The 27,681-nt window shown below is 41.1% G+C and overlaps 1 protein-coding gene across 2 annotated transcripts in view; it reads left to right on the top strand.

The window, feature by feature from the left end:
- LOC138611408 (guanine nucleotide-binding protein G(olf) subunit alpha) overlaps nucleotides 1–26,181 on the top strand; it is a 58,168-nt gene extending 31,987 nt beyond the window's left edge. For both annotated transcript variants that reach the window (XM_069684490.1, XM_069684491.1), the window contains exons 6-12: nucleotides 18,616–18,670; nucleotides 18,782–18,855; nucleotides 20,409–20,467; nucleotides 20,591–20,711; nucleotides 22,516–22,646; nucleotides 22,734–22,801; nucleotides 24,914–26,181. In XM_069684490.1, coding sequence (XP_069540591.1) covers nucleotides 18,616–18,670; nucleotides 18,782–18,855; nucleotides 20,409–20,467; nucleotides 20,591–20,711; nucleotides 22,516–22,646; nucleotides 22,734–22,801; nucleotides 24,914–25,060 — 655 coding nt within the window. In that variant the 3' untranslated portion in view covers nucleotides 25,061–26,181. The remainder of the gene's footprint in view (nucleotides 1–18,615; nucleotides 18,671–18,781; nucleotides 18,856–20,408; nucleotides 20,468–20,590; nucleotides 20,712–22,515; nucleotides 22,647–22,733; nucleotides 22,802–24,913) is intronic.
- The last annotated feature ends 1,500 nt before the right edge of the window (nucleotides 26,182–27,681 follow it).

Here is a 27,681-nt window from a genome sequence, read left to right as displayed (position 1 = left end):
CTCAGTCCCAAGTGTCCCCTCTCTTTCAACTCTCCTCCTGTTCAATAGCAATCTTTAATTTCCTCTTATCACTGCCTCTCTGGTTACTGTTTGGTTTCAGCTCCTGATTGGTTAGAAGTCGGTGAGCTGTTATATGTTTGGCCAGTAAATCATCATCAAGCTAATAATTGTTTATTACATGTGGTGAAAAGGTGATGGAAATGATAATAAGGGACAGCTTCATGTGGTTTCTTGTACAAATGTACAAACAGCGATTTCAGTTTCAATTGCTAATAATCCCGCAGTCATGTTGTGGTTGACTGCGGGATTGTGTTACTTCATATGTGAAAGGTTTTGTTTTATGTGCTAGACTGGTAACTACTAGTGAAGTAACTGCTAATATAACCATTTAAAATCCTGAATTATAACAAATCAAACTGGTTGCAGTAAAAGAAAAGCCTACCATGACTTTTGGTGCAACACAGTTTTCAGCTTTGCATATAATTCAGAAACCTCACTGTTGAGTAGAAACATCACTGTTTGCCTGTAGTGTCAGTGTTTTTGATTGAAGCCTTGAATTTGTCAGACTGTGTGGCTTCTCACTTACGTCCTCTCTCAGTTTTAACCTCTGTATGAACTATGTGGATGGAGGGCATGGATTGTAGATACTCTGTCCTACATGGCAGCAGACCTGTCTGTGTGTGAGGCCAACACACACATATACTGTACACACACACACACACACACACGCCTATTGTTATTACGACCACTAAACTACAATAACTGTAGTCTAACGTGGAAGTACTGTTTGTTAGGCGGCTTCAGCAGCCAACTGGGTTAAAAGAATGGGAGCAGAGTTCACAACTTTGGACTCAGCCTGTATTTAAACAAATGTTATACCGTTGGGGATTGTCGGTAGTGTTGTTTCGGCTGTTTGTCTGTTAGCTTCTCAATGCTAGCAACTTTTTGAGCTAGCCCAGGAAGTCAGTCCAAAGCTAACCAGTCCAGAGAGCTTTCATTTCATCTTTTTAGTTAGTTCTTCACACCTGCTCTCTCATGTTTTTGTATTAAAGTTCCACTGACTTGTGTTTGTGTTGTAGGATCACAAATGTGATAAAAATGCTTTCAGTCACTCTGAGAGTGAATTAAAGAGGAAGTTGGCCTACATGGGGCTGTTTGTGAGAGGAACATGTTGGCAGGCAGTGACCTTACATGCTATCAGTCAAACACAATAGATATATTATTGTAAAGAAACAATAAACAAAGATCACAGCAGAGGGAAAATTAGTTAGATATTTAGGTTTTGTGAAGGCAGATTATATACCTCTGCCTGTTCATTTGTGTTGTCCTTCACAGACCTTGCTGCACTGGCAGATATTTTTTCCAGCAGGCCTAACGCTGGACGGCCCATCGGACAAAGCCACAGGAAATAAGTATGGGCCGGTGGCGAGTGCTTGTTATGCCAAAGAGCACGTCCATATCGATGCTTTTGGAATTCTGTCACCCATTGATCTGCCCTCTGCATTGCACATTTATACGTTTTAAGAGCACAGATATGTGTCTGCCAGTTGATTGATTATGAGCTATTTTCAGCAGCGGCAGGCTGGTTCCATTGCAATGCCTTGGATGTGTCAACGGCAAAATCAAACACTTTTTCACACGCAAATGAATCCCAACTCCCAGGCCTCCTGCTTTTTTGTTATTTATTTTTTCTTCGGGGTAAGCTTTCATTGCAGTCCCCTAGCAAATATGACACAATTCATGTACTAAGGTGTTACTATGTATAATATATCATTGTACTTACTGTAGTGGATGATTGTTATCCTGTGTTAGATGCTGTCTGGGCTGGTATGGAGCTCTCTCCATGTTTATGCTGAGTTGCAGAGCCAGGCTGCAGCAGGTCCAGGGCCAGAGGAGAGCAGCTTTGGATGTATAACAGCTATGGATACACCTAACTCATTATATTTGTTCATATTTTGTGTTAATTCAAAATGGTCTACCTCAAATACTCATTGAGTGAAACTGTTGCCTTCCCTTGATCAGCTTGAGTCAAAACACCACTGACTATTTGAGAAATAGCATGTTGTTTTGTTAAATCCACAATGCATTGTCGTAATTGTAGTTTCTAAATTCGTTTCAGTGTTTGGCGGTATGACAAGCTTCAGCTTCACATGTCCTGAATGAATGTTGAAGCTTTGATACTTAGTTTGCAGTGGCCTACTATTTTAGGTGAAACAACAGATGGACAATCTAAAGAGTTTACTTCAGGCTTTAGGAAATTGTATGGGTTTTAATATACCAGAGGATTCATCAATTCATCAACAAAGTAAGTGACCATAATGGACAATAGAAATGATTGCTAGCTAAACCTGCATATGTTTTGAACATCCCTGTTTTTTCAATCCAAATGGTCATCCCTCTACACCTTTAAACGTCCACAATCCCATCTTGAGTTTATGGTGATAACACCCCACACAACAGTAAATACATGCATGGATTCAAAACATACAGGAAGATGGGACTTGGCATTGGCTTATCAAACACGACAAGACTTTAAAAAGACTATTAAAACAAAATAAGGTATGACACCTTCTCACACCTAAAAACATTTTAGTCCACCATTTTTGCAAACAGTTCATCATGCTTGGTCACTATTGAGTATTTCCAATCCTGCTCCTGGTGGAAATTTACAAGAACAAAAACTAACAATGCAGCAGAAACAGAAGCAGCCTTTGGCCACAGCTGCTCTTTTGTGCAGTTGTTCGAGTAACTGAGGCTGTAACGTCAGCTGGGCTAGCATAAATAGCTAGCAGGCCGCGAGCGAGATCACCATCCAAAACTCTTGTGATTTTATCCAGATAGTGTATAGTTGTCTAAAACAGTGAACGTGCTTGTCTGAAGTGATATTGTTGTGATGCTGGCATAACTGACTGTTGTTACTAAAGGTGCTTTTCGACCAAAAGTACCAGGAACTTTTAGTTCCAGGAACTTCTCTTCAAGGAACTAAATGGTTCTCGTTACCCATTGTTGTCTGCGTTTCCACAGCAGCCTAAAGTCCCGGGAAGATTATGCTCGCGTCTCCTACTTCCTGTAGGCACACACAACCTCACGCCTGTGTGTGCTGCGGGTGTAACCACTAAGCCTAACCACTAAGCGCAAACACTCCGCAGCACGTCCGCTCCGTATACTGTCCGTTTTCATGTAACAGCAGCAACTCGTCCTGGTGCTGGTTAATGCTGTGGCTACATAAACGGAAAGTTCACGGAGCGGAAGTGCCGCCGAGTGTTTACTTTAACGGTTACAGCCAAAGCACACACACTGCATGAGGTGTTGTGTGCCGACAGGAAGTAGGAGACGTGAGTTTTCTTTTTCATAAAGTTACTGTCACGGTGCAGATCACGCTGATTAAACTTACATTTGAACACCATTAGAAATGCTTGATGACTTACAGTTTAGATAACACAACAGCAGCCCACAGGTCTATTTGTATTTATTTTATAAAGAAACGTATCGCTCCACCTGAACTATCCTACTTTTTCGTAAGAGTGTCTAAACCAAGAGTGGTAAAACTTAAAAGTCCCAAATAATAAGAAATATGATTTAATTGTATATATGGACATTAAAACACACTGCATTAATCTGGTATAATTTCCTGTATTTTTAAATATTGCAATTAATATTGCAGAACAAACAAAAAGATATCGCTATGTATGTTTTTTTCCAATATTGTGCAGCCCTAGTGTGTGAAATAAAACACTGCGAGTACTCGCCCAATCGTAACGGTCAGCACTGCAGGTCCTGCCCTGAAAGTTCCTGGACCTTTGGAAAGTTCTAACCCCTGAACAGGGACTTTTCAGGGAGTAGGTCAACTACTCTGGAACTACATTTAGACCCTAGTTCCTGCTGTCGAAACGCACATAGTTCCTCAAAAGCTTCCTAGTTCCTGGGGAATGTTCCTGCTGTCGAAAAAGCACCGTAAGACAAAGATCAGATTGTTATAGCTTTGGTCATCACACTTATTGGCAGCGTCACACTGAACTTAACAAGGATGAAATATTAACAGTAAATATCAAATACTGAGAAAAAGGGTGAGCTATTGAGGATGAATTGGAAAAAGCCCCATATACAGAGGCTACAGTCCTCCACACAGCGGCTGCAGGTTCGACTCCCGCTGTCAGCCTTTTGCTGCATGTCACCCCCCACTCTTTTCTCCCCATATTTCCTCTCTGATCAGCTGTCCTAAGGCAAAATGGCCAAAATATAATCTTAAAAAGAGAACTGAAACAGCTGCAACATTTCAAAATGCAAAGAAATCTTTAAAAGAATGTGCATCTGCATCTAATGATGCATTCATTTGCAGTTCAATTTCTCAGTGAACAGATTTATTGTTTCATTTATAAAATGTAAGATGATGATGCATCTTCGCGTCTGGGACCCCCAGCAGTCCCGGGGTCCTAGAGATGGGACTGTGGATCTACATATCCAAGGCTGGGTCTGGTTCTTGGCCTAGGCTGGGGCTGAGGTTGGGGCTGGGGTGTAGTGCTGGTCACGGGACTCTGTCACCAGCCTGGGGGCCACTGACACAGTCATCTGAGGCAGTAAAGTGCTAAGAATGGCCGGCATTGTCAGCCAGCCCCGGCCCCTGAAGGGCCTACAGAAACAGAGGGGCGCAAACAGTGGCTCTCCTCAATGAGGAGCCTCTTCTGTTCACGGAAGAGCCCGAGAGAGCGATATTTATACACCGGCTGCATGTCACTGCTGCCATTTTCTGTCACCGATAATATACTTTATTCCTTAATGTTTAACCGATTTGATGTACACCGTATAACATATAGGGAAGAGGCTGATTCTGATTCGGTCTCAGATCTGTGTGTGCCTTTATTTCAGTGTTATAGCTTTTTTCACATTGGTTACTTTTGACATTTATTAGGATTTTCTACAAGGATGTATGTGTCAGTGCAGCCAGAGCAGCGGTTGAAAGTGTGTTAAATCTTCATGGACTGTATTGTTTTCTGTCCAGTTTAGCGCTTTCATAGTTTGATAACTAAATCTGAATTTATGCGTCTAAAATGCATAAAGCTGACAGTCTGTTAGGGTCTCTAAGGTCAATGAAGGTAAAGACTCCAGGCAGAAGATAGACAGGCATAGAGAACAACTTTTCGGTAGCTTAAAGAAGGAATAATAAGTGCTTTCATTATAACTTAAATCCTGTAACAAATATGATGGTTGATGTTGCAGCACAACTATCTTGCTAAAAGTCAAACAAAGAACAAAATTCAACATACCTAAGACAGTGAAGATGCATCTTTATTTTGTGTAAAGCCTGAAAAATAAGTTTGTGAAACAGAACAAATTTAAAGTGCTTTAAAATGCATTTTTAAACTATTAATGTTCATTTTAGTGCCCCCTTTTTTTGTTGTTGTTGACTGCTTCAGCCACTTTCAGTAAACAAAGTCTTCAAAATAGCCAAAATGGTTTCGGTTCAATTTGGTGAATCTGTGTCTATTTGTAGTCAATTCCGTGTCCCTGCCTCTGGCCTTTTAAAGACATGATGTTAACTCAAATGTTTGCTGTACGGAATTTAAATCAAAATTCTGAGGAGATAATTGTAAATAAATACTTTCTTCATAAAAGGCTTAATGCAGATTAACAAAAACCTTTGTGTCGCTTGCTTAAATCAGATGACCCTGCTGTCAGCTGACTGAGGAATAATCAAAGGGGGCACTATGGAAGTGTGTTTGTGTGCGTGTGTGTGCGCGCGTGTTTGAATATGTTTGTGAGCGAGATTTCCGAGGAAAAGGAAGGAGTGGTTTTGAGCTGAACTGTAGAATCTGATCTACTGGAAGCTCAGTGGGACTCCATCTACACAAACCACTGTCCTTAAGGTTGTTAGAGCCCCCTGTGGGACTCTCTCCCTCTCTCTCACACTGTCCCTCTTGCTCTCGCTCTCTCCCTCTCTTTCTTTTTCTCTGTCTCTCTATTCGGCCCTCTCTTGAGGCCAAGCAGCGACAGCAGAGAGGATGTTGCAGAACACATGTCGTTCCCTATATGAAAATGTTCCCAAAGTGTGTCTGTGTTTAAAACCCCCTTTTACCATTTTCATGTTAACAGTAGGGCTTGAGATTTAGTGTTACTGCCGTTAATAGCCCTTTCTGTCCATTAGTTAAGTGTTTCTAAAGTGCCATGCAAGTTACAAGTTGTAGTTGTGGGGTTTAGAAAAAGCTCTCAGCCTGCTTGGACATTTGGAAACAGTTAAAAGAGCCTAAAGCTGCCTAGCATAGCATGCTACATGTCACAAGCTCATTAGCTACACCACCAGTGTGTTTTTATTTTGTTACTAGAGAACAGAGGCTCCGACAGCCTGCGTGTAGTTTATTTAATGAGTTGGATCTTATTGAAAGACAGCATTGCTTCATAGAAAAAACGTGATACACTTTGAATTGTATGTCTAAAATCTAAATGTGTATCATAAAGTATTAAAAATCTAAAGTATTTGTGCAAATTAGCTAAATTGGGTCATGTTTCGGTTGTTTGTAGGTTTTTGTTAATGGTTAGTTTTGTCTCTGTGATGTTTAACCTGACCAGTGTTTCAGAGAAAAAACAGGAGTTTATTTTCTTAAAGACGGGGAATCGCTTCTAAAAATAGATTTTTATTTTTGGGTTAAAATGTGCGTCCATTTTAAAGGACAGACAGAGACACACAGAGAGCGAGGCTTGTGAATGGCGGATATCTGCGAGTCTGTTACTGTGTGCCGACTATACACACATACAGTACACACACACACACACATTCCTTTCTCTCTCTCTCTCTCTGTTACACACACACACACACACCCTGCTGTTGACCAGGAGTGTAAAGGCACAGACTGCTGGAGGACAGCAGTGGCGCTGCAGGTTCCCTGCTCAGAGATTGTGGAATGGTCGTCCATAGACCCCCCTCCTCCTCCTCCTCCTCTCTTCCTCTCTCTCTCTCTCTCTCTCCTCACTGAGGCCCCCCCCCCCCTCTGTCGCTCCCTCTTCTCCCCCCCCCCTTCCACCCCCCTTCCCTATACCCCCCCACCCCCCTTAGAGCTTATGTAAACTAGCTGTGGAGCCAGGGCAAGCTGAGGCTATTTTTAGCAGCAGCACTGCAGAGCAGAAACTGGCGGAGGGTCACGTGTGCGCAGCCGAATCAAAGGGAGTATCCCGGCAATGCGCTGTAAACAAAGGGAAGGTCAGTAGCAGAAGGTGAGACACAAAACGCCTCTGTGTTGGTTTTGTGTGTGTATGTGAGCGACTACACGCTGCCTGGCCATACCCTCTCCTCTCTTAATGCCCCGACATAAAACAAATCATGGCGAGTGTATGAAGGCACCCATATGCTTTCCTGCTCGCTCTGTCTCCCCCTACTCCACACAAACACACACACACTCATAGCTAAAACATTTCTGCTAGAGACAGAGACAGAGGAGGGGGGCTGAATTGATCAAAGCAGGGTTTGACAAGCGAGGAGACATTTTGCTGTCTAATCATGACAGGGGCTCCCAGCTCCACACTGTCTCCCTGTTGCTCTCTAGCTGGCCTATCAGAGTAAGCGGCAGCACAGTTAGAGCTGTGCAAAATCCATCAAAAAGCACATGACCATATTTGTTTAGCATTGACATTAGCATGTTTTGTGTCACATGGGGCTTTCAATCCCTCTGCGCCTGCTCAGAGTGTGTGCTGTAGCTGTAGCTAAGGTTGTATAGCCTGTAGGCCCATGCTAGCATTAAGGCTAGCAGTTAGCAGTGTCCAGCCACACCCTGGCAAAAGGTCTCTCTCCACCTCGACCACTAGTCAAACAAGCCTCAACTTTCACCTCCTGTGGAATGTGGTCAGAAGGGGGCTCAGAGCTATTTATAGAAACCTTTTATATTTTTCTGTCACAGCGGTTTGTTTGACTAGACAGCCTGAGCTGTTGGCTGTTTCATCAGGCCAGGCTGGAGGAGGTAGCATAGAGGCTAACTTAAGTAAACATTTGGCTCCAGCACTAGCCGTGGTTCAGCGGTTTGGTTGGATGATTTATTGTTGTAGGCATTCTTAACCTGAAAATCTGGAGTTTCTCCTAGATGACCAGATAGAAACGTGTCCTGACAAGAGAATACGCCAGGACAGAGGAACATCCGGTTCCTCTTCGTTGTGGTTCTTCAGAGTGACACTGTACTCTAAAGCAATATTTATTTAGACAGTTAATTCCGGTCCACACCTGATAAGTTTTTATAGCAGCTTAGTTAAACAAGGGCATAATGCACTTACTGAACTTACCTGCTCATTTGTCTTTTGGTTTCTAAACACAGGAGCTAAAACAAGTTCATTGATCAGTTGGTCGACCAATAGAAATTTTAACTGCGATTGTTTTGATAACAAACAAATGATTTAATATATTTTTAAATGAAAATGCCAAACTTTCCCTTCATCCACCTGCAGGGTGTTATGGAACTGGTGCTTTTGCTGTTATGTGGGATTGTGGACTTCATATGTTTTGTTTTTTTAGTATTGGTTTGGAGGGAAAAAAGTGCAATTTGATGACAATTGAAATAGTGGAATGTTTAATCGACTGCAGTAGGAAGGGACTGCAAGATTGTATGAAAATTAAGTAATGAAACATTTCAACTAACTTTAGCTTAAAATGCGTTTCAATAAAAAAAAAGAATTGTTAAACATAAATGTATAAACCAGCAGTATACATATGTGCTACAAGGCGCTAAAGCTAGTCATCCTTTAATTGGATGCTACTAGCATTTCGCTAACACATTTAACTAGCCACCTGTATCTCTACGCAAAGCATGTGGTATATTCAGGAAGTAGACATGACTTGACTTTGAGTTGAAAGGAAATTAAGAATTACATGACAAGATTTTGGTGTATATGACATGAGAGTAGGCATATTTTAAAGCTGTGGACGTGTGAGTGATTCCTCTAACAATGCTGTTCTCACCTGTTCACGACTCATTACTCAGTACAGATGTCCTTCTATCAACACCAGTTTAAAAAAGTGTTTTTTTTTACTCTTTGGGGGTTGGAGTATGTGTTGCCTCTTCCTTGAAGGGTAGTCGTCACAATATCAGTTACCACAAGTGTCATTTTCCAGTCTGCTTAAGCATAGCGAGGCCTACATACAGAACTCTGCTCCATATTAACTGCTCCATGACTTGTAACATCCTTATCAATTATCCCCAATGATTCAGCCTTAACTCATAAAACTTTGTGTATCTTATTCCTGACTGCGTCTGACAAGTTGTGACTGTCAACACAGCAACTTACTGCAGACTACACATTACATTCCTCCTCCTCTTTTACTGAAAATGTGACTTATTTTGGGGTTGTGTGCTTGAGACGTTGGTGCTTTAAAATAATCTCTCCTCATAAGCCCAAAATTTGCAGGCCCTCCCACCAAACACACAAACACACACGCACAGTGACACACATACAGTGCAGAAAGCTAGCATAGAGCAGCGTCCTGCTTTGTGTTGATGTATGGGAGAGTCTGGGAATGGAAGGATACAAGTGCGGCCTGGCTTAGGAAGAGACGGGGGGATAGAGAGAGAGAGACACACAGAGAGAGAGACAGAGAGAGAGAGAGAGGAGTGGTATGGACCGACTGGGGTTGCCATGGGAACCCAGCTGCTAAAAGCAGGCAGGGTCAGTGAGGAAGAGAGAGGCTGTGTGCAGCAGGAGCGAAGGGATGCCACCCGGAGGCCGGTTTGCGAACTACACAAACAGCACACAGGCCTCGAATGCTCTAGTTCTTTTCACTGGAATTCACCCGCAGACGTTTAAAATCTTTCAAATCAGAACTGAAACAATTTGAACTTTTTTAAACGAAGCATTTTTTTCCTCCATCCAGAAGTGCTTGCCTCAGTTTGATGCCATCTGCACTGATACTGTAGTCTCTCTCTTTCTGATATTAGTCATTGGTTATTGACTTTTGATTAGGGGGAAAGAGGGAAAGCTCATTTTCACTGGGTCACCGGTCGACTTCTAAGCGGAACAACTAATTCGACATGGAGGGCTGTGGATGTTTACGGGCGAGAGAATTCAAACCGGCTCGATATTGTTGATTAGACTATTTTTACTTGTTTTTTCTATTTTTGGCGCAGACTAATTCAGTAGCTGACAGATAATGTATCGACGACGGGCTTCAATATTATTTCGAAGAACCCGTACGTCGATTTCACGGTGAGAACTATTCTAAGAGCTCCACATGGCCCTGACACCGTCGCCATTTTTCCACTGTAGCTTGAATTTTTAGGGCTGAGTCTATTTTAAGCAGAGGTAATGTAATGGTCGACACTAAGCAGAGACAAAAGGGCATTACAGTGTATTTTACATTTTTATACAACACCTTTCAAAACCATGACTCCATGCGGCCCTAGAAGGCGAATCAGCGGCCTTGAGATAAAGCAGGCACTTTTGTTTACACAAGATTTGGTTTGACTTTCAGGAGTGTCTCCTGTTCTCGCTCCTATATTTAGGAAGTACCCACTGAGCCGTTGATGGATTCGTCTAGTTTCAGATCCATCTCCCAAACTGCACAGTGTTCCTGTTTGGATGGATGAGCTGAACCCAGGGCTCAGATCTTTCCACCAGGTGACCAGGATCCTGCACGGCTTATCTTATGTGAGGAGCTACGTGGTGCAGCTGTAGTTTTGTTAGGATCCAGGGTGTGTTTTTAGGAGAGAAGACAGGTGAAGAATAAAGGAAATGATTAATTATTAGAACATAGTTTGACAGACTTGTAATATAAGTAGTGATCCTTCTTTAATGGTCATTTAATCCATAAATTTGCAGAGAGAAACTCAGTCTCCAGTGTGTCTCTCTTCTCTCCAATATGAGGATTGATGGTTGGAAAAAAACATGACTTGATGTAAACATGGCTTCTGGTTATCTCTACTGTCCTTTTTTAAATATTATTTTCAGATATTTATAGACAAAATATGAAGGAGATTAAATGAGTAAATGATTGTCAGGTTAAAAGACAGTAATAGTTAGGTGCAGCCCGTCATCCAAGATTTGAAAACCAGTTTTTTCTGTTTGTTTTAAATTGTTTATTCAGTGTCTAGTTTAGTAACGAGCTTCTGCACATCCCCAAGATCATTTGTTTGTCAAAAAGTGTGATCCATTGATGCCGTTTGGTGTCAAATTTCCTTCAATGAACCTTGAATGACTTAATGTGACGCCCCAATTCTTCATTATTAATAATTGTAACTTTATTTGTATAGCACCTTTTAATACAAGAAATGCAGCTTAAAGGGCTATAAAAGAAGAAAAATAAATGCACATGACAACAGACAGAAAGGATAGAGAGCCACAATTTATGACACAGACAAACACATACTGTATATAGACCAAAACAAACACTTTTAAATAAAGCTTTCCCAGCTGACGACAGTGCGTTGGTGCTGCTGTGTCCTGCAGTGAGCTTTAAAGCGCTGTCACCAGTCAGTTGGAGTCTAAAGGGAAAGTCCATTATGCCGGCCCGAGCGGCTCAAAATATGGAAACTATTGATCGGATTCTCTGCACTGCTAATTAAAGATGCTCCACTATTTGTAAAAAGTCAACCCAATTATCAAATGAGCACATGAGGCTGGGCGCTGTGTGGCGGTGTGAAGGTTGCCTGTGTGTTAGAGGGGACTTTATTCCGGCGTTGTTGCAGTTTCGTTTACTTTTTGAGCATGTTCACAACTGGCTCTTTGTTTTTGGACATGTGTTGGTTTGATACATAAATTTAACATTTGTATTCTGTTAGTGGCTTTATTTGTATTAAGGCCTTGTTTATTTGTTTGTTGTTGCTCTCTGAAAGCGGCATCATGGTACAAGAACACGGGGAGAAGAAGCCCCCGTGGAGCTTGATGAACCATGTCCCAGATGAAGCGTTTAAATGCCCCCCACTTCACACCATCACCATCTTCCCTAACCCCCCTTTCTGCTCAATGGGCAGCAGCATGTGACCTGTACCACGTGGGGGCAGAGGCCTGAGGGGGCCCCCCCATACACTCTGTATCTACTGTCCATCAACATATTGGTGTGTGTGTGTGTGTGGGTGGGTGGGTGAAATTCTGGCTGCGTGTGTGTGTGTGTGGACTCATGCTCGTGTCTGTTTTTTATGGAAAGATGAGGCCAACGACACAGAGACCAGGCCAAGTCAAGTGACACTGTCTAAAACAAAGGCTATACATAGCAACACAGACTGGCCCGCAGGACGAGTACAATGTGTTTTGGCTAAATACAGAGACGACCCAGCCCTGCAGACAGAAACAGAGGGACTGTAATAGACAAGATAATAGTGGAGGATTTTGTTTTATTTAACTCGCCTGTTAAGAACAAACTAGCATGGAAAAGTAAAAGGCGTTTTTAAATAAGACGTTACAGCTTGATTAATATGATTTTAAGAATTTTAAGTGAAAAAACTTAGCACTAAGTGTATAAACTAGATAAAGAGTTTCCCAGTACCACTCGTTCTAAAACTGTTCTCAATAAAGTCCTGTCCTTAAAACCATTTTCAATAAAGTATCCCATGACCAGTGCAAAATATTTTTGGTTTGGAAAAAATCCTATAAAGAGGTACAACACAGCGCTGCTTAATGAGTGTCTGATTTTCAACCTTGTAACTGAAAAACACTGGCTTCATGCAGCTGTTGAATCATTTCTGACTAATTTCTTCCCGATAATCCTCGTAGTGTTGCAAAATGTTGGAGCAAAATCCCATTTAAACATACTATTCTTTTTACTGATGGTATTTATCTAAGCTCTGTTTTAACTTTTTTTCCCCTTTTTTTCTGTATACAGTCATTCAATATCAAAACTGGCTTTGCACTCTCAGTGAACAAAAGAAATCCAGAACTTAGAGTTGTAATCTCGAAGAGCTCAGTTTCGTTCTTTATGGCGGCACCTATAGCGTTAATGGTAATTGCAGGAGCACTCCTCCCAGATATCCAGACAGTGTTTGCATGTGTGAAGTCCATGGTTGGCTCCCTTTGTAACGGTTGTAACTCTTGATTTTCCTCGCTGACGGTCGCTTTCCTTTTTAGACTGTTTGCCTTCATCTGAGCGTCGAGTTTGTTTCTTTTTCTTTGGATTTTCACTTATTTTTGAAGTTGTATCTGTAGTCATCCATCTTTTCTTTGTTTGTTCAGCCATAGTAGATTACTGTTAACTCGCAACACTTGCAAAGACCGGAAGAGCAGCCGCTTAGCTCCGCCTACCCTCTCTGGCAGACCAACCACTGCTTGCTGATGGAAACTCGTCACTAACTGGGCGCCGCTTGTGATTTTTTTCCGTGAAAGTCGCCACAGACACCCAGTCTGTGATACTGCAAATGCAAAGGCTTTCATCAGTGGGCCATAGGCTCAATCACCATTGTGTTACCTCATTCAGCGATAGATAGTGACTTAACAGACATTTATTTAAAAGGAAATCTTCAAGATTATTGCTTTAATACAGCTAACAATTGTTGCATCAGTTAACAGCAGCCAAAGATGCAAATTACAAAAAAATGTCATAAAGTGCTCTTTATCTTACTTAAGGATAAAGGATAATCATTATTGGGGCTGAGCATGAATAATATTTTTTATATTTATATTTAAAAAAAATCTCAATTACCCCCTGCAGTACTCCAGAGTACCCCTAGGGATACTAGTACCCCTTTATGAGAAACTCTGCACTACACAAGATATACTTTGCATGAACTTAGAACAAAGAAGACCAACTGCCCGCCTGCTGCCCCTCAAAGCCAAGAATTTGACCAAATGACCACATCAGACCAGCTCTGGGAGGAAATGGAAGAAAACCACCATAAAGCACCACAGATGTCTCTGGACCTGAAACCCAGCTCGTCTATTTGCAGCCCTCGACCAGAGTAGCCGCAGTCACTGTAAACTGCACCCAAACCTTTTGATAAGGTATTATCTATGCGGCCACTCGCTAATCAATGTTATCTTTCTCTGCGTTTTTCCTGGATCCAGGACCCTTGTTCTTTTTTTTTTTTTGTTCTTCACTGGAAATGAGGACTATATTTGGCTCTCCAGTGCTCTACCAATAGTACTTCTGTCACATGGCAGTCAGAAAGCGCTCAGTAATTATAACCCAGCGATGTTTCTGCGAGGAAGGCTGACTAAAAATACTCCCACATTGTTGCACTGATGGGGCAAAACTGGAGTTTTTTTTAGGAGGTTTTGTGTTGTGTTTTTGTGAGTGAATGAGTGTTTGTCTGCTCAGGGGAGATGAGTGTGTCTGTGTGTGTGTGCGTGTGCATGTGTTTGCGTGTGTGTGTGTGTGTGTGTGTGTGTGTGTGATACTCAAATTCAAATACAGTGGAGTTCAGTGGGTTTACTGGTTGTGTCCGCCTTTTGTTCCAAGGAAGCACTAATCGACACGTAGACACATTTAATTATGTGATTAGCTGAATGTGATTCTGGATTTTATTACATCAGAGCTGAAGTACAACATCATACAGCTCACACAGAGCTGTGCTTCCATCTCTTGTTTTCTATTTAGCAAATTCTGTTTAGTTTTACATTCATTATGTGTGTTACATTCAGTCCCATTCGTCAATACTTTTTAACAATTATTACTATTTTTACTTTTTACTGCTGAAAATGAAAAAAAAAAGGTTAGTTGCAGCCCTGGTTTACTATCTTACTGACAAACATTTGATTTATGTTGTTGTTGCTGGTGCTTTAAATATATGTACAGGGTTGGGAGGGTTACTTTAAAAGTGTATTCCGATGCAGTTACTAATTAGCTGTTAAAAAATGTAATCAGTAACCTAATCCAAGTATCTCAATTTTAAAGTAACTGATTCCTTTCAGTTACTTTTGGATAACTTCAATACTAAATCTGCAGATAAAGACAAGAGAAGATAAATGTCAATGTTTTTGTAAGTGTTTAAATTAATAGCACTAATTATGCGCATTTAAATGTACTTTGTCAAACATGCAATTATGGAATTATGTAACGTTAGTGGTTGGTCTTACCTGTAAATGTTTCTTTAAATTGGATGTCGAGTGACAGGTCCTTTGATAATGACAGCCGGAAGGCATAACTGCGACGTTCCCTTTACACCCAGTGAAAGCCTTACTTTGCTTCACCACAGGCCATGGCAACCAGAGACGGTTGATGGCAACTTTGAGGAGCGGAGCAAAGTTTCCTGTGTGTCGTGAAGTGTCGTAAACGTGTGCACGCAGGTGCATGGTATTATCGGAGACGGACAGACGGATGGCGAAATTGAGAAATGAGACACCAGATGTTACAGAGCATCTTTGGTATTATATCGTCTTCATTTTAAAATTGTAATCCCCATTTTTAATAAATGAATCTGTAATCTAATTACCTCTTTTTTTCTGTAACTGTAACGGAATAGAGTCGAATTTTTTTTGTATCCTAATTATATAGGATTGCCTTACTCCCCAAGCCTCTATATGTGTATATATCTGTCCATTTCTCCTTATTTGGATGATAACAACTGTCTCTGTGAATTACTGCCCTCTGTAGTTTGTAGAAATCGTTATCATCATGTCGCTCTGTGTCAAAGCAGACAGTGAGTTGAATCTAGTGGTACGGTACAGTTTTCCCTTCTTCACATGAAACAACCTGAGAAAGGAAAATGAAACTTCAATTGAACGACTAACAGCAGTCGGAGGGAGATATTGCTTTGTATTAAAGGGGTCAGTGGCAAGCAAAAATATGAGAATCGGTTATCTAAACACTGCTCTGCAGTGCTTCTAGTGGTCATAAAGTCCTCTGTGAGGCTTTAAGATCAGGTTTTATGTGTAACAAAGTCTTAACAGAGATTAATGTTCAGGAGAGGTTTAAGGTCTAAAAGCTCCATCAGTTCAGTTTCTTGCATAACAAACTGAACAGTCAGAAGTTGTAAACTAAAGACAAGGTGTGGACTAGTCTGGGAGTTTTTCATGCGGGACTCGACCTCTGGCACACATACCTGCTCTGGTTTATAAGTAAATAGTGAAGTGTGCACAGAAATAATATATAGGCAATTTTTAGATGTCACTTGAGGCCTGTGCATATATGTTATAAAACTCTAAAAACAAGCAAAAAACTCTAAAAACAGATTATTTTATATAATCTATCCTCATGATAAGTTATTCCCTTCCTCTTGTCCATACCTTGTCTGTTGTGTCTCGTGATTCAGGAGATACATCGACTGTATTTGAAGTCTGTGTGAGAAAGTCTAATGCTCTTTCAAAAATAGCCATACTTCTCCTTTTGTGCGGACTGTGTGCACAAGTCTGTGTGATGAAAACATTGTGAGAAAAATTGTGTCTTTGTTATCTATCACTTTGTAATTTAGTTATACATTGGAGTGTGAGGTGAGCTACATTTAGGCCTGAATTTAAAATATAGTGACCGACTATCTCTGGCTGAAACCATACTGAAACCCTTGACGCTCACTGCTAATCTCATGTGCATCAGGTTTGTGGTATGCTGAAGCCGTGGTGGCTGTCTTGTGACATCCTGAAGCCACAGACTGTTTGGGTGAGAGATGAAGGATGGTGAAATGGGCTGTTTGGTCCACATCACACATACTTGACTCACAAACTAAACCTTAAGGCTGGAAATACCTGACACGCCTGTTTCTCCTCTGCTGTATCTTCTTATGAATGTAGTGTCATTGGAAAAAAGTATCATTCTCTCCACTGTTGTTTAAAGTAGGGCTGGATGATAAATGACCTCGATACAGAATCATAATAAGAGTTATGTTGGGAAAGTAATCTTTGGACATCTTAAAATTGATAAATCTAACAGCATATGAGGCAGGGAAATAAAATGCCAAAGCCAGTCAGTCTGCAGTTTTACGCTTGCATGTCGGACATTAAAACATTTCCACCCGACTACTTCCCAACTGTTTCAATCATGTCATTTTCACATCTTAGATATAGTCGATTTAAACAATATATCTTTAAACGGCTTGAAGGATTTTACCCACCGGACGTCTGGAAGTTCTGAGAGAAACAAGCTGACTTAAAGTTAGTTGCAGCTCGGCTCACAGCCCATTAAGCTCTGCCGAAGAGCATCAGAGAAACGCTGATTTTTAACATGAAATGGCTTTTACTGGTTTTAATTACCAGGTCTGTTTGTTTGGGAGAGGAGGAGACCTGTACGGATAATTCGGCTCCTGATAGAAACCTTATGAATGAAAACCAAAGAAATAACCTAACCTAAAAACTGAGCTAACGTTGTTAGCAGCAGCTTTGCTAACAGTCCCGCCGGTGTGTTGTTTCTAATCGAGCTCAGAGAAACACTGACTTTTAACTTGAAACCACTACATTTGGTGTTTGTTTTTTTTGGGGGGGGGGATGCTGGAACAGTCCAATTTGTGGACATTTTTTTAATATATATTTTTTGGCTTTTTTGCCTTTATTTGACAGGACAACTGAAGATAGACAGGAAATGTTGGGAATAGAGAGTGGGGGATGAAATGCACCAAATGCAGGTTCGACTCACAGTCTGCGGAACCTGCGATCAGTGCAACAAGGACTATGGCCTCTGTACATGGGGCGCCCGCTCTACCAACTGAGCTAAACCAGCGCCCCTTTTAGCTCCTTTTTGACAGTAACACGCTTGCATTACATGTTAGCACACAGATTTGTACGACTTGTATTTTCAAAGTCATCTTCACTTTGGTCCCTGGTTAGTTTTGAACTCTGCGGTGGCCCACTTTTGCTCCTGTAGTAGGTCAGCCCAGGTAACAAAGCTGAATGCCTAAATTGTACAGCGAGACCTACTTTGGTTCAGTGGCTGTTATACAGAAAATATATTTACAATATATTTATATAGATGTAAAGTTTTGTTTTATGTATAAAAACGTACCTCTATAAATACCTGTAAAGTGCTTTTCCGCCAGTGTTGTAATGGACCTGTCTTTTTTAGGTCTATGTATATTTTGGCCCTTAGACCCGCATAGTCTTTCAACTGTGTGATCCAGACCATCCAGGGGCCTGTGTGACTGTGTGTCCCCCCAGCCTGGCTCTCCTGAGCCGGCTGTGCTGCAGAGAGGCCCAGCTGCTGCTGCTGCTGCTTCTGCTGCTGCACATGCTCTCTCTGTAGTGAAGAGACGGCAACAGCAAGCTGCCTAACCTCCACAATAACCGCCTTATGTAATCACTCTGGCTAGAGACAGACCAAAATAGCCCAGACTGAGCAGCCCTGCCCTCTTGTGGCAAAAAGCTGCCATAGCACCGGCCTGCTGGGCCTCTACAGGGAGTCAGACATGGCGGCCGACTTTCGCAGCATCCTGTGTAGCTCACATGGTCGTATAAATAACTGTTCAAGCTGACGCAGCACAAGAAATAGATTTAATAAATCAAAGAACAGTTTTCACATGTGGTCAGATTGAAATACTGCATTTCAAATTAAACTGTTTTTCAACTGGTGTAGCGTGAAAGTTGCCTCAGGTTTCTCTGTCAGACGAGCTCTTGTTTTCTGTTTGTATTTTGGGTTTGACTGTTGTGGATTCAGGCTTATCACATATTTTTAGTAATCAGTACTTATTTGATATGTCTGCAGTCGAATCTAACGAACTTTTCTTTTCCTGCAGCCTGTAAAACTGAATAGACCACAGTACAAAACATAACCCTCTTCTGTTTCTCTCTTTGCAGTTTCCTGGACAGAATTGACTCCGTAAGACAGAACGACTACACACCAACGGACCAGGTCAGTGCTCCCATTAATGTCCACTGTTTTTATAGTTAATAAATCACATCAAAAATCCTACTTGTCATACATTTTACCAAACTGGATAATGTCTTCTCCTTGTTCTTACAGGACCTGCTACGCTGCCGAGTGTTAACTTCAGGGATTTTTGAGACGAGGTTCCAAGTAGACAAAGTGAACTTTCAGTAAGTTTCACTCGTGCACACACGTGATGAAGATGTGTTCTATATTAGCTGCTCTTTATTATTCTGACTGTTTTTCATTATTGCATTAGCTTTTCTACAGCCAGGTCGATAATTATCTGATTGGTGTTTGCAACATATTCGTAATAAAATAACTTGTTAGCAACTTGTGTATGTTAAATTGCAATCATATTAATCAGAGGTTCTCAGATTGGGGTCCCCATTGATAGGTAACACACTAACAAAATGATGATAATTTTGAAAAGAAAAGAAGAAAAGAAAAAGTCCGATCAGACGTTGATATAATGGGACTCTTGGTCTAATTTGTGTCAATTCAGGAGTCCTCCAGGTGAAATAGTTTGAGAACCACTGATATAAATGTCCCAAAACCTACTTTTTATGGATTGTGGTTTCCATTTTGAAATCTAAGTAGTTCTGCAAATCTGAAAATATTCACTTGAGATCTCTAAACATGACATTTTCCAAAACCATCCCGCCTAACAAAGACACGAGGTGTCAACCACAAAACAAAGTAGCTTTCCCAGAAATAACAACTTAAATTAAAAAAAAAACTTCATCCTTATTACTTTATATAATAAATATATACACACTCATTTAAGGAAGTATCTTCTGTCCTTTTCACATTCTGTTATTTGAAGCAACTTTTGTTAGTCCTGAGAACTGGCCTCCCCGGGCTTTTTCCAACATTCTGCGAATATTGCCACCAAATAGTACCGAGGGGACACGCTCTTTAGAGAACATTTGATCCTGGCTCCTCTTTGCATCACTGTTGCACAAATAATCCCAGTTAAGAATTCCCTCTTGGGTGTTATTGCTATATTTACCGTGGCCTCGGGTCTTGAGCCTGAAATTGCACAGAACAAAACTCTGAACCCCAATATGCTCGGCGGCAGGAAGCTGAGGTGGAAAAAAACGTCATCGTAGCGCCTAAAATTTAAAATGGGCCCTCTGTGGTCGACCTGTGTGATTTCTGAGTAAGCCGAGAGTCATTGACCACCGCTAGCAGTTAACAGAGCAGCCAGTAGAAGTTAGGAGTAAATGTTTCGTAAGTGCTTTGATGATGTCAGATGAGATGACCCATTTCCGCAGTCACAGACACAACAGACTTATTCTACCGTCTGAAATGGGCCTTTGTATCAAATTATATCATCCTTAATGATTGATATGAGAGCTCTGGGACAAGACTTCCCTTTGGGTGTGCATTTTTTCATTAATCAGCTTTGATCATTTCCAAACAGCGAGGGTCGCACAGGGTACAAATAATCTGTTCTTTATTTTATTTATCCATTAATTGATTTTTCATGTTTTCATGTTTCCAGACCATTTTACATCCCGATCTCTTTTTTCAAGACAATCTTTAATTATGTGTCTTTATATGGGTGGATAATTGTAAAGTGTAAATGTTCTCAGGCTGATGAACGACAGTACAATATGCAGCTGATGTCCCACAGGGCATATGAACTCTTTGATTAAAGATGGCAGCAGCAGTATGTTGATGTGTCTCAGTCTGACCCAGTATTCTGTCTCCTCCGTAGCATGTTTGATGTTGGGGGCCAGAGAGATGAAAGGAGAAAATGGATCCAGTGCTTTAACGGTGAGTCTCTCAGCCTGTGCGTCTTTTCTGTAGTATTCTCTGCAAGATTTCAGCATCACATCACCTCTTATTTCTGGGTTATTCCTGCACACTCCTAATGTAGTTCCTCTCCTCTCCTAACAGACGTCACTGCTATCATCTTCGTGGTGGCCAGCAGCAGCTACAACATGGTAATAAGGGAAGACAATAACACCAACCGGCTACGGGAAGCCCTGGACCTCTTCCGCAGTATTTGGAACAACAGGTGAGTCAGAGACATGAGTGAGTGGTTAGATCCTTTCATCTCGAGCCACATGTGAGAACCAGGGGGATTTCTCAGCCGTCTTACTCCTTTTTTTGTCTAAATTTATCCTTACTTATGAGCCTAAAACTACTCAACATTTAATTTCTGATACTCAACTCAAAGAGAACCCTGGTATTTTTTAACCCAGGTATTGTTGGTCCTTTCTCCTTTAATAACTCCTGTCCATCGTAACATTTCATCAACCACACTCACTGCAGAGATTTGAGAAAAGCAGACTGACCAGGACATGAGGTTCCAGCCTCAGACAGCTTTTCAAAACACTTTGATTCAACAGAAAACTTTGAGTCTAACCAAAAGTAGTGTATTTTTAATCTTTGTAGCTATTCAAGCAAAAAACAGTGTCAGCAGTAAGTTAATAATATTAATAGTTATAATTCAATTTTAAAAGACAAGTTACAAAGTGTTTTACAAGGACATAAAATCTATTAAAAATGACCAGAGAAACAACACATAAAAGATACAGCTTTATACACAAGCAAGGTATGAATGTACGACAGAGTATTAGGACGTCATTAAAGAACAAAAAAATGAGATTATGAGAATGGAGACGTAATTTTACAAGAAAGATTTAAGTTTTAAGAGAAGACGGTCATAATATTACGACGTTATTGTTGTATTATTACGAAAAAAAGAAAGTCGTAATTTGAGAATAATACAATGTATTACTTGTGAAGTTGTGCTTGTAAATGATTGCACAGGAGGCTTAACGCAACGTTAGCCGGAGCTGTATTTATTGAACACACCCAGTAGCATGGAAGCATAGCATACATGTACCTCATGAGAACATGCGAGATCTCCTAATCTCCTAGGTTTTGCAGCAGACTGTGTTACCGTATAACACGTAGTAATGCGCAAGAACATATTTTACACACAACATTTTAAACACAACTTTATATTTAGTTTTGGTTTCACAAATACAAAATACTTCACATTGTCACAAGTATCAGGGCTCTGAAAAGTGATGTTATTTGAAAATGACGCAGGCTGGCGGCTGGCTGCTCCTCTGATAGTACCCTTCAAAATAACATATAGGCTAACCATAACCTAAAATTACTAGTTTATTCTTTTGTTCTTTAACGTGGCCCTAGTACTCTGTCGTATGAATGACTAAAACACATTGAACACAAGTAAAGGAAAATGTAAGAGTAACCGATTCAAAGGACGCAGATGCTGTAAGATATGCGAGTTAGATCGTAGTTTCATGTAAGAAAGCAAAGTTCCCCCTAAGTCCTGGAAACCCCAACGTCCCTGGGGCTCTCGTCCTTAAACTTTATAATCTTCTGTGATGTGTGATGATACAATTTAACATTGTCACAACACAAAGCTTTGAATTATTGCTTTTACATGCACTGTGTATGTAAAATATACAGCTTTAAGTATCATAAAACACATACCACAATACACCAATACACCTTAGTCTGATTTAGAATACAGTTAGCTTAAAATGTAAACAGCTCTGCTTTAAATTTGCCAGATTAGAAGATTTTTTATCTCGGATGAATTTGATTGCAGTTGGTAATATGTTCCACAGTTGGCAGCCCTTTATGGAGAGTCAGCGATTGACTGTCAAGATCGCTTATGACGTCAAAAAAATGTCTCCCAGAATTAGAAAATAACAAATGCATGAATTGAATGTTTGTTTGAGTATAGTGATGCTTTATCTGCAGTCTTGCTGACTGTTCTAAACAGCTCCCCTCGTAGAGCCAACAAAGATTTATTAACGCTGTTTGTGTTTGTCTTTCAGATGGTTACGCACTATATCGGTCATATTATTCCTGAACAAGCAGGACATGCTGGCTGAGAAAGTATTAGCTGGAAAATCCAAAATTGAAGACTACTTCCCCGAATACGCTCGCTACACCATACCAAATGAAGGTTAGTGTCCTCGCTGAATTAAATACATATTAAAAGGGTTCCCGTTGATGTTGGTCGATTCTGACTGAGACTCTGTTGTTCTTTCAGCAACTCCTGAACCTGGAGAGGACCCGAGAGTGACGAGAGCTAAGTTCTTCATCCGAGACGAGTTCCTTGTAAGTATCTCGCTCCCTGTCTGTGCTGTGTGAAGTGAGCTGAAGTTGATGAATGAAGCCTCGCCCTGTTAATTCATAACTCCGAATGATAACAGCAAACACAAACAGCGCAGACAATGGTTTGAACTTGATAAAACAATGCTGCTGACTGCTCACGAGGACAAGGTGTCAGCAGATGAGCTTTTAGAGGACACTGATTAAGACGTTCTGCACTATGAAGTATTACAAACTAATCTAAACTCAGTCTTTCACAGCAGATAGTTGTTTGCTGTAAGATAACATGTTGATGTAGTTCCTAAGGTCAAGAATAAACTTAGGATCATAGGATTATGATTTACACTCTATTATAACTTCATTACCAGTAGTTTAAGTAGTGCAGTATTAACACTTGTTTCTTTTAAGATTATTTTGGCCTTTTATGCCTTATTTATAGGGAGGACAGTGGATAGTGTTGGAAACAGGGGAAGAGAGAACGGGGGACGACACGCGGAAAGGGGCCGGGGGTGGGAGTTGAGCCCTGGGCCGCTGCATCGAGGACTATAGCCTCTGTACATGGGCCGTTGATTTAACCGCTAAGCTAAACCTAGTTTGTCACCATTCTTAAGTCTTTACCTGCTGTCTCTTCATGAAGTGTCCAACTTCCATTAATGACACTTGTGACATAGCAAGCATATGCTAATGTTTGTCTTTTATAGGCCTATAGAAGCTGTTTAATTCTTGAGTTGGGACAATTGAGTCTGCCTGAATCAATATCTGTTTTGTGGTCACATAAGCTGTGTAGAGTGGCTGTGGAATCAGTTACCTCTGTTTCTAGTAGGAACATTAGTAGCTTAAAATACTGTGAATTTCCTAAGTGTCCTGAAAGAACCGAGAAATAACGGACCCGGACCCATCTGTTATTTGAAAGCTGGGGCCCAAACGGAGTTATGTCGGACCCGACCCCGGCCGGACGAAACAGACCCGACCAGCACCAACTTCCCAGCTGATTAATATGAACAAGTTACCGTTAGTCAGCTGTCAAAACAAACCTTTTTGTCCTACCTGTGTGATGCAGCCTTCTCCCCTGTGCCGGTCCGTGCTAATCCACTAGTTATCTCAGATTAAAAGTCCACTTGCTGTCATGCAGACGGATGACAAACGCGGGGCTCGTTCAGAAGCCACACACACGTGTTGCACGTAACTTCTCGTCTTTGTCCACAATTTACATAAACAAGGTTTTACCTCTTTATATTCATTTTCTTTTAGCTTTTTTGTCCGCATCAGCGACGAAGGTATCCGTCATTACCGGCTTTGGCATCAACTTTTCTCTGAACCTGCAGTCACATGACGCGTCACTCAACTCGTTGTTGCTTTTTCTTATGTGTTTTCCACTTTAATTCCCGCACCTTCTCATGCGAATGACACATTGTTGAAAGTTAAAATACACACACAGACACACACAGCACCTTAATCATGAACAATTTCTAATCAAGGCCAGGTCTTCCTGGATCCATTCGGGTATTGCACATAATGTTGAACAGACCCGGAACCGAGGATTATAGAACAAAGCCCGACCCGGACCCGTTTGACCACGTAATACGTCGGCTCCCGGGTCCTCGGGTTCCGGTAGACCCATGAAGACCTCTACCTCTTATCTCTTTGCTTATTTTGTCCTGTACATACTTAAGTGGTGTTTTTTAACCAAAAAATCTCCTCCTGCTTTCTTTAACAGTCATATGTATCACTCACTTTAAATTTTTGCCCTGGAAAATGTAAACAAAGGCAGCGTGCAGTTAATCGCTTCGTCTGACACCTACCCCCCCCACCAGTGGTTTCAGGTGTTAAAAATAACTATATAAAAATAATCTTTCACCGATGGTCTGGTTTGCTTTAGTAGGTCATATAGAGCAATCAGAACTAATAAATAAAGGTATGGTCTGTTTCATATCCAGAGGAAAACTCACAGGAGCTTTAAATTGAAGGAGATATTTTAGGTTTGTGAAGGTCAAAGGTCAGGAACAAATACAAAGCAGCACGCTTGAAGATTAAAGAAACTCAGAGACTAGTTTTCAGGGTCAAAATTGCCAAAAGAGGTTATATTATACCTAACGTCTACCCCCTCTCCCCCCTCAGCGGATCAGCACTGCGAGCGGCGACGGCAGACACTACTGCTACCCACACTTCACCTGCGCCGTGGACACAGAGAACATCCGGCGGGTGTTCAACGACTGCCGGGACATCATCCAGAGAATGCACCTGCGGCAGTACGAACTCTTGTGATGGGAGACCGCCTCCGTCAGCCTTCTGTGTTTTTCTCCACCATTCTGCATCCTTGACGAACCCTTCCTCCTCCTCCTCCTGCCTCACCCCTCCTCCCCCAAAGAAACCCTCAACGACCCCCCGACCACCCCTCCTGTCGAGGACTATGAAGTACTACTGAAGTGTGTCAAATCCTCTTCCTCTTCTTAACTTCTTAGCTTTTTGTACTTCTTTTTTTTCTCTGAGACAGATTCATCCCCATTTCACCCACGTGAAGGAAGTTTGGGGAACAAAGTTGTTGCGTGCCGCTGATTTTTTTTTTTCTCTTTTAATCCTTTTGAATGCCTTGATTTTTGTCATTCCACTAAGCCTTGGGCTACCTCCTTTCTTTTTGCCCCTTTGTTTTCTTCTGATTTTTGGCTTTGTCATTGGACCTGGACTGGCGGGTGTGGAGACATAAACACACCTACAGGACCTCAGTGTAGAGGCAATGTGTGTGTGTGTTAATGTGTGTGTGTGATGAAGACAAGGAGGAATGCCATGTGAGCGAGCGCATGTGTGTGTGATTATGCTTGTGTGTCGCCTGCTGGTTAAAGCTGGCATCACCACCATAACCTTTGACCCCTCTCCCCTCTTTTTTTTTTTTTGTTTTTTTTTTTTGCCCTGTCACCCCCTCTGACCCGCTTCTCGTCTCCACGTTGACGCCGACTGGACGGCGCCGACACCGGAGAGACGGACAGGAGCGGACGGAGGGGAGCCGAGTGGATGAAGAGATAAATGCACTTTGCATCAGGTTCCTTAATAACTTTTTTTTTTTTTCGGTTGTTGATGTTTTTTCTCCAGAGGAAGCATACACACAATGTAGCATCACAATATTTATTACCCTGTCACGATGTTAGCTTGCCGAGCTGCAGGGTGCACCGAGCAGCCGAGAGACGTGTGGAGCGAAAGATTAAAGAAGTGGGAGAAGCGGGGCAGGAAACACGACGACACAAAGAAGGATTTAAAATGAAGGAAAAGGGACTGAGCTCTCTGCACCTTAGCCCTGCTGCCTCCACGGACTCGGACCTGCCTCCTTTTTTTTCCACACAAACCATCCTTTTAGCTTAGAGATACTGATGGGAGGGGAGGGAGGGGGACGGGAGAGAAAAATGTATTGTTCCTTTTTTTTTCGGTTTTTGTTTTTTTGTTAACTTGTACACTGTGCAAGGTTGAATTATCCTGTACAGACTGTAAAATGTAATATTATTTTGTACAACTTAATTGAAAGAAAAACAAATCTACTTGTAGATCTTTGTGCCTTGATTATGGCTGTACCTGTAAATGAGCTCAGATGTAAGTATGTTTTCGACTGCGCTGTACAGCTTGATGTCAATCTCTATCAGCAGCGGAAGACTGCGGGTAGGGGACTTTCTCTGTAGAGTTTAGTTTTTTCTGGTTTATAAAAAAAGAGGAAATGCTGTTTAGTAAAAAATAAAAAATAGGGAAAAAATCCTAAAAACCTGTATACATTATGCAAATTAACCACTTACCTGCAGTGAAGACCAGATGTTGCAGCGCCATGCCTTTTTTTTTTGTTGGTTTTATTTTTTCCTCCTTTTATTGTTTAATTTTTTTGAATTTCACAGCTTTAAACAAACATTGGAAATCCATTGAAAGTGTCCAAATTGCAACCTGGTGTTGTTTTAATAGGAACCAACGTTTTTTCGATATGAAGTGTGTCTGAGATCTGTACTGATGTGCGTGCCTGTGCGCATGTGTACATAAGACAAACATAGACTCACAGACGCATTGTGTGTGTGCGTGCGTGTGAGAGGGCGAGTGTGTTTTGTGTGTGTAAAATTTTATAAATGTATGTACATGTAAATTTATAGGTCTATATAAATATATATGTACAATTATACATGTTTAATTATGTGTGTGCCTAGGTGTACATACCTATGTATGTATACGGTAAATATGTATACATACACACATAGGAAAGCATGTTTAGAATGGAGATGAATAAATGAGAGCGTGCAATATTAGTAATTCTTTGGTCCTTTGGAGCCATACTGATGGCACAGGCACTATGAATGTGTGAGCAGCACCCAACAAGACAAGCTCTTCTCCTTGTACAAACAGCATCAGCCTTTTCTTCTGCTACAGTACACGTCTATCCCCAACAGAGAGTGAACTGACTGGAGGTGCAAAAACCTTGTTTGGCCTGGGAGGATGATTAAATGACATTTTTATTTTCTTTAAATAAAGAGGCACATTAGAGGACTTTGCTTTATTTCCATCTTGGTGTCCAGTTGTGTCCGCATTTGTTTCACCTGAGGGGACTCTTAATTTATTTTTAGAGTTCAAATAAGGGGTCAGATATACACTCAGTGGCCACTTTATAAGATGTCATGCAATTCAATACAACTGCTCTACAAAAAAATCTACATATTTGAAGTTTAAGGAAGTTTTTTTTTTCTTCTTTATTGAAATTTAAAAATATATAATTTATAAATTAAATTAAATGTTAATTGTAATTGCTAAAGTCAGTTACAGTTGGTGTTGTAATGTACTAAACTATACTTAGAGTTGTTGCCCTCCCTTTAACATACATAGTGCGGAGGGCAAAAGCAGTTCAGCCCAGCAACACCGCTAACTAT

This window comes from Semicossyphus pulcher, unplaced genomic scaffold (assembly GCF_022749685.1).
Source record: "Semicossyphus pulcher isolate SPU_LCO1_2020_fin unplaced genomic scaffold, fSemPul1.0.p SCAF_7, whole genome shotgun sequence".
In the NCBI taxonomy this organism is placed as follows: domain Eukaryota; kingdom Metazoa; phylum Chordata; class Actinopteri; order Labriformes; family Labridae; genus Semicossyphus; species Semicossyphus pulcher.
The sequence above is the reverse complement of the archived record's forward strand: the minus strand, read 5'-3'. Positions and strand labels throughout refer to the sequence as shown.